Below are 7,016 nucleotides of genomic sequence, written 5' to 3'. Positions count from 1 at the left end.
GACTCCAATTAGGATTTGAACAAACATACAGTTTTTTTAGAGAATGACTATTAAGTGCTTAGGGACTAGCAAAAACAGATAAATAAAGCACTCTTACTGACCAACTCCCAGGATGGGGTATAGCCTTGTTACACAAACCCACTGCCCATCCACAACCAGCCTTTACTCTTTTCCTTTCCTTGTCTTTGATAGCTAATGTACTGTTAGAACAAGACTGAGACTAATGGTAGCCCAACATTTTAGAGATCAGAAGCCCAAGAATTATGTCTAATTATTAATGTTTTGAAGAGTTTGGAAATTCCTATTACTCCACTACATCACTCAGGTTCTTTCTCTCAGAGAAAGCTAATATTTATAATAAAAAGCTTAGGTTTGAGTGACACATAATTTACCCATGGAACAAACCTGTACATGTACCCCCGAACCTAAAAGTTAGAAGAAAAAAAAGATACAAAATGATTTTCTTAATGTGGGTTCTTATTATAATGACCTATCTAGTTTATTAACTGGAGTCATCTCTAGTTCTATGATGATGGGTTGTTGGTCAAGGATATTACCACCACTGCACTGGTGCTTTCTGTTTTGCTTTTGAAAATGAGTAATATTTTGATAGGCAGCCAAATCATATAAATACAGTAGGGACAACAATCCCATCTATATACGTGATGCCATTGGTGACAACTGGTTATTAGAACAATTTACATGGAATTTGTTATTTTCTCTACGGTTTTTCACTGTAGTGATAAATTAACACTACCAAGGGTGACTTAATCACATTTCACAGCATGTTTGAAGACAACTTCAAAAAACAACTTCCAGGGGAAATCGGACTTGAGCTTAACTGCAAAACAATCAGTATAGCAGAGATGTATTATTTGGTGTGAATTAATTAGTAGAGGACAAATGACTTCAAGAAATCATTAAACTATATGTAATGCCTAATACATGCAGTGTTTAAAAAACAGATTTACCTGGGTTCCTCTATTCGAGCCCACCTTGGTCCCTACAGCCTGCTACCTTTAATCTGAAAGCTGGAAAAATAAATCTAGTGAACTTGTGCCATGCAAACTCACTGGCCATAGGACACAAAATTACCTTTCACATTTCTCTTTTTTTCCCTTGGCCATCCAATAAGTCTTAGCTAGTTTTCTCATGTAATGTCTCTGGGACTCATCCTTTCTTCTCCATTCTTGTCATATCACTCACATCTAGGGGTTTATTGACTCTAGTTTATTGCAATATCCACGTAACTGGTTTCCTAATTTCCATCTCTCTCTGCTTCAAATACATCTGGCAGCAAGATAAAAGATTAAATTTCTGAAAATAACATTTAATTAAGTAATCTCTCCATTAAAAACCCTCGGCTAGCTCTCCCATGCCTACTGAGTAAACTCCAAATACCATTAGCCTGGTATTTAAGGCCTTACAAAATCTCGGTCCAAACATATATATTTTTTTTGAGACATAATCTCACTTTGCCACCCAGGCTGGAGTGCAATGGTGCGATCTTGGCTCATTGCAACCTCCACCTCCTGGGATCAAGTGATTCTTGAGCCTCAGCCTCCTGAGTAGCTGGGATTACAGATGTGTACCACCATGCCTGGATAATTTTTTTGTATTTTTAGTAGAGACAGTGTTTTGCCATGTTGGCTAAGCTAGTCTTGAACTCCTGGGCTCAAGCGATCCGCCTGCCTCAACCTCCCAAAGTGCTGAGATTACACATGTGATCCCCTGAGCCCAGCCTGTATTTTCTAGATTTATCATCTACCACCTCTTGGACAAAACTGTTCTCTTTATCATCTCCTGAACCTCCACAAATTCTTTTTGCACCTTTGCTTATGATGTTTCTCCTGCCTAGAATACCCCACTCCATCTTTGGAAGCCTGTTCAAAGCTTAACTTTTCTTCACTAAATTCTCCCTGAACATTTACAATTCACAGTGATCTCTCCTTCTTTGAATGTGATTTGAGTTATGAATGGTGTCATTCATTTGGCAATATATGACTTTTCCTGTTGTACATGGCTAATTCTATACTATTTAATTTTGTGCGTCTTGCTTCCTCAATTAGACTGCAAGCTCCTTGGGAATTTATTACATTAAAAAATCTACCCATAGTGCATATTGCTGTGTGGGGCCATGACAGGGACTAGTTACAGACAGAAGAGTACTGGAGTCTCCCCAAGATGCCTCACTCTCAGACTGCAGCATTTCCTAGAGGCGACCATTCCTTACACATACATACCAAACATAATCACTTTAAAGGTGAAACTAACTCTACAGGTTATTCCAAGATATTAGGGAATTATAAACTGCCTTTGAAATACTTGTGAGTCCCCTATTAAAATACAAAACTAACTTTTAATAAATAAGTTCATGTTCCTCTGAAAGCTTAAAAATGACATGTAAAGAAAAATGGCCCCCCAAAAAAGTAAAAAGAAAAATGGCCAGGCCAAAAAAAGTAAAAAGAAAAATGGCCAGGCCAGGGGCATAATTTCTAGGATTTACTTGATCACAAAGTGCTCAAAAAGCCAAGGCTCTGTGTAATCCAGTGATATTTCGTGACTGTTTTTTCATCTGTAAAACAGGCTAAACCACAAAAGGAAAAGTATATGCCAGGCATGGTCGCTCACGCATGTAATCCCAACACTTTGGGAGGCCAAGGCAGGGAGATCACTTGAGGTCAGGAGTTCAACACCAGCCTGGCCAATATGGTGAAACCCTGTCTCTACTGAAAATACAAAAATTAACCAGGTGTGGTGGTGCACCCCTGTAGTCCTAGCTACTTGGGAGGCTGAGGCAGGAGAATCGCTTGAACTCAGGAAGTGGAGGTTGCAGTGAGTCAAAACTGCACCACTGCACTCCGGCCTGGGCATCACAGCAAGGCTCCATCTCAAGGGAAAAAAAAAAAAATTTTAGAACTTGAAGTTCCCATAGAAGGCAGCCAAAATGATATAGATAACTCAAGCTACAAATGTTATTCACATCTTGGTTTCTCCTGAATTATTTAGGCAATCTGAGACTTCTTCATAGATAGAAATATAATCCCAAACTAGCAGTTGACAAATCTGTGGTGGTTACATATACCTTGACCCAAGACATGCTGCAACCATCAAGTTCTAATCAAAATGTTTATTAATCTTATAACTGAAGAAAATAATCATTACGAAACTCCTACCTCAGAATGTTATCAAAGCTTTGAAGTTCTGTGGGATGTACTGACTGCAATCTCAGAAATGTTTTGTTTAGCTTTGTGGATGACCCCAGATGGAGTTTTGGCAACAAATGCTGCTTGCCCTATATAAATCCCTTGGATATCTTGTATATAGAAAGGAGACCTAGTAGATTACCTAGCATCGTCAGATCAAAACTGCAAGGAATAGTAAGCTTGATACACACACACACACACACACACACACACACACACACACACACACTTTTTTTTGAGAGGGAGTCTTGCTCTGTCACCCAGGCTGGAGTGCAATCTCAGCTCACTGCAACCTCCACCTCCTGGATTCAAACGATTCTCCTGCCTCAGCCTCCTGAGTAGCTGGGATTACAGGCGCATGCCACCATGCCCTAATTTTTGTATTTTTAGTAGAGATGGGGTTTCACCATGTTGGTCAGACTGGTCTTGAGCTCCTGACGTTGTGATCTGCCTGCCTTGGCCTCCCAAAGTGCTGGGATTACAGGTGTGAGCCTATTTATAAGTATATCCTTTCCTTTTGAAATTTTTCTGTTAAATAATGCTTTTGGTTCCTTTAGCCCATCCGTGACTACTGATTGGCAAGGATTCAAATGATCTCCCCATTTGATACACGGATAAATATCTGTATATTATGGAAATATTACCAATTTTCTTCTCCTCATACCAAGGATTAGTATGACAATGAATTCAGCTTCTGTCAAGAAAAATGCCAAGTTCAAAGTATTATTTCTTTCACTTCTAATTACAAATAAGTTTTACCTTTTATTGTATTCCATTATACAATTTTACATAGTACCATTATTTTAAGCAATAATTAAGCAAATTGAACTACTGTTTTTGAGCTCTACTTTTCAGCATATAGATTTACCTAAAAAAGTACAAACCAAGCACAGTGGTGCAATTTTCCAGGCACTTTCAAGTTGCTTAAATATTTACAAATATGTAAGCACCCTGTTGGAATGCATGAAAATTTTGGTGTCAAGAAGAAACACTCCATGTATGTCAAATATTTAAATTTTAACATTTGCACAGCTCCAAATATTCCTGAGAAAAGTCAGTCTCATTGTCATGTACATCTGCATTTCCTCACACTTCAGTGTATCTTGGGGAACCATAACCTCGGTCACTCGATGTACCACTAATTGCACAAAATACATGTAATGTGTTGCTCATCCAGGGAGAATGCATTGTATCTTCTTGTAATATCTAAAACAAAAGAAATCAGCATGGTTATCATGAGGCAAAATAGTCACTGCCAAAAAAAAGAATGTGTATATGAAATTACAGGTGTATTTCAATTTATCACTGACACTTAGCTATTTAAAAAGACAGAAAGCAGACAGAGCAAAGAATAACATTACCGACTTAAGTCTTCAAAGCTGTATTACAAAGGCAGCATATCAAAAAAAGCAGAAAAGATCTAGTTACTCATTAAGATAAACAAAGATTGTAAAATGCAAAATTCAATAAGAAGCAAGAAGTAACGCAATTTTTAAAATATTTTTTTAAAGATGTTCATAACAAGAGGTCTAAACGGTAGACTCTGATATGAGTTTATGAATCATCTTCTAACACAGTGGTTCTCGGAGTCATCTATTGGACTTGTGAAACACGTAGATACCCATGCTCCTTCTCTGGAGACTTGAAAATAATACTAAATGAAGATAAAAGTCTTAAGTGCATATTTCTAAAGACACACTATAATTGTATAAGCTAATTGACGCAGAAGATTTTTCTTGGAAAGGAAGAACTTCATAAATATAAAATATAATTATATTCCAATAAGTATATAAACAGACATTCATATTAGTTTAAATATTTTAAAAATAATCCATTTTGTGTAAACCAAAGAAAAAGCAACATAAGTCTTGTGCTTAAAGTAGATGGAGGAAAAAACAGAGTATATACATTATATCCAATATCTTTACCATAAAGTCCTAACTTAGATCTCAAGCTTTCAATAGTTGGTTCTCAAGTTAGTTATGAAACTTCAGTATTAAGCCCACAGATTGATTTATAGTGGCAGTACTGAGACATATCATTTGTGTTGCTATAAATCATAAGGCTTAAATGAAATTTATAATAGAGAAATTTCCTCTTACAAAAATATTAACTCATGACACTAATCTGAAAGCATACTAGGATGCTAAGAGATGAATAACTGATTATGCCTGTCAGATATGACAGGCAAGGAGGATACTTATTACTAAGAAATTATGAAACATACCAAACAGACGCTACAATGACCACCCCCAACTCTAAGAAATCTGCAATTAATAGATTTATGATAATATAAATGCTTTTAAAAATCAAAAGCAGCCAGGCATGGTGGCTCATGCCTGTAGTCCCAGCACTTTGGGAGACTGAGGCGGGAGGATCACGAGGTTAGGAGATCGAGACCAACCTGGCTAACATGGTGAAACCCTCTCTCTACTTTTGGTACTTTTAATACAAAAAATTAGTTGGGGGTGGTGGCATGTGCCTGTAGTCCCAGCTACTCAGGATGCTGAGGCAGGAGAATCGCTTGAACCTGGGAGATGGAGACTGTAGTGAGCTGAGATTGCACCACTGCACTCCAGCCTGGGTGACAGAGCAAGACTCCATCTTAAAAAAAAAATCAAAAGCTTGAAGAAGTTTTTGAAAGGACTATATATTCTGGTATTCTGTAACAGACCACACTGAAAAGGGACAGAGAATATCCACCCCATGTCATTTTATCAAGTCATCACTTATGGAGCTCAAGAGAATACCTCAAATTTCAGTACACATTAACACTTTGTCTTATTTTTCAGTATTAATATATGCCTCAAAGTATATGACTATAAGGTGGCTCTCTTTTATATGAAACTCAATTCACTGTAAAGTCAACATTTGCCAAAAGTGAGGCACACCCAAATATGGTTCCTAATGACAGGATGGCTTGCATAAAGATAAGCCAATACAAACTAAGAGTTTGCTTGGTTAGCTATCAATATATAATATTAAGAGTCTAAAATATTGGTATCTATAACAAAGAGAAATAAGCTATCCTTTTTGGGAATAACTGATACAGACAAGTGCGAAATACGACAGATTTGAAAAATCCATGCTTCGAAAGGAAAACAAAATTTTGTAAAATGACCAGTCAGAATATCTTGATCACAGTAATAACAGTAAATTGAATCATTTGTTTTCAATTTGAATAATTCAGAGTTCAACACTAGGTCATGCAGCTGCATGCAAATGAATAACTGTAATATAGTAGATACTCGTTTAAAATAGCATGTGCAATGGTTTTATAGCTTTTGTGAAGGAGGAATTTCTGCTGCTTTTTCTATGCATTACGAGGAATAGAAACTAATCAACTGAATAGTTTCTAAAAACAAACTATGTTATCTATTTGATAACGGTATACCTCAGAACAGTTCACCCTCTTGCTTCTAATGACATTGGAGCGCAAAAAACAAAATAATTTCTTACTGATAATTACATCACTAACCACTTTTTAGATAATTGTTGCAAATTTGATTTGTATTCTATCGCTTAAATGATCAAAGATAATATGAAAAAAATTAAAATATAGATGTAATAACTTTAAGGTTGTGCATTTTGAACCAACACATTTTGCTAAGCAACGATTTCGGGACCCACAGATCATGCTTTCATTTTCAGTCACCCTAATACTTGCCTGCTCATGGATAATGTCAGATAATTCTTTTACCATCTCTCTGAAATTTGACTTTAGCCCTTCATGGTACTCAATTTGATCTTCTTTAATGAGCCGCTCATTTAGTTCAAGTGCAATGCTGCATGCTTGTATGAATTTCCTAT

The 7,016-nt window shown here is 36.6% G+C and overlaps 1 protein-coding gene across 5 annotated transcripts in view; it reads right to left on the bottom strand.

The window, feature by feature from the left end:
• Window positions 1-3,932: 3,932 nt before the first annotated feature.
• Window positions 3,933-7,016, bottom strand: part of DOCK11 (dedicator of cytokinesis 11) — a 194,885-nt gene continuing 191,801 nt past the window's right edge. For 2 of the 5 annotated variants that reach the window (XM_078362461.1, XM_078362462.1), the window contains 2 exons: window positions 6,874-7,012; window positions 3,933-4,412 (listed from right to left, as the gene is read on the bottom strand). In XM_078362461.1, coding sequence (XP_078218587.1) covers window positions 4,293-4,412; window positions 6,874-7,012 — 259 coding nt within the window. In that variant the 3' untranslated portion in view covers window positions 3,933-4,292. Of the gene's footprint in view, window positions 4,413-4,567; window positions 4,586-6,640; window positions 7,013-7,016 lie in introns of those variants that run through there. The other 3 variants (XM_078362459.1, XM_078362460.1, XM_078362463.1) reach the window with 2 other exon arrangements.

Source organism: Callithrix jacchus, chromosome X (genome assembly GCF_049354715.1).
Source record: "Callithrix jacchus isolate 240 chromosome X, calJac240_pri, whole genome shotgun sequence".
Classification (NCBI taxonomy): Eukaryota; Metazoa; Chordata; class Mammalia; order Primates; family Cebidae; genus Callithrix; species Callithrix jacchus.
The sequence above is the reverse complement of the archived record's forward strand: the minus strand, read 5'-3'. Positions and strand labels throughout refer to the sequence as shown.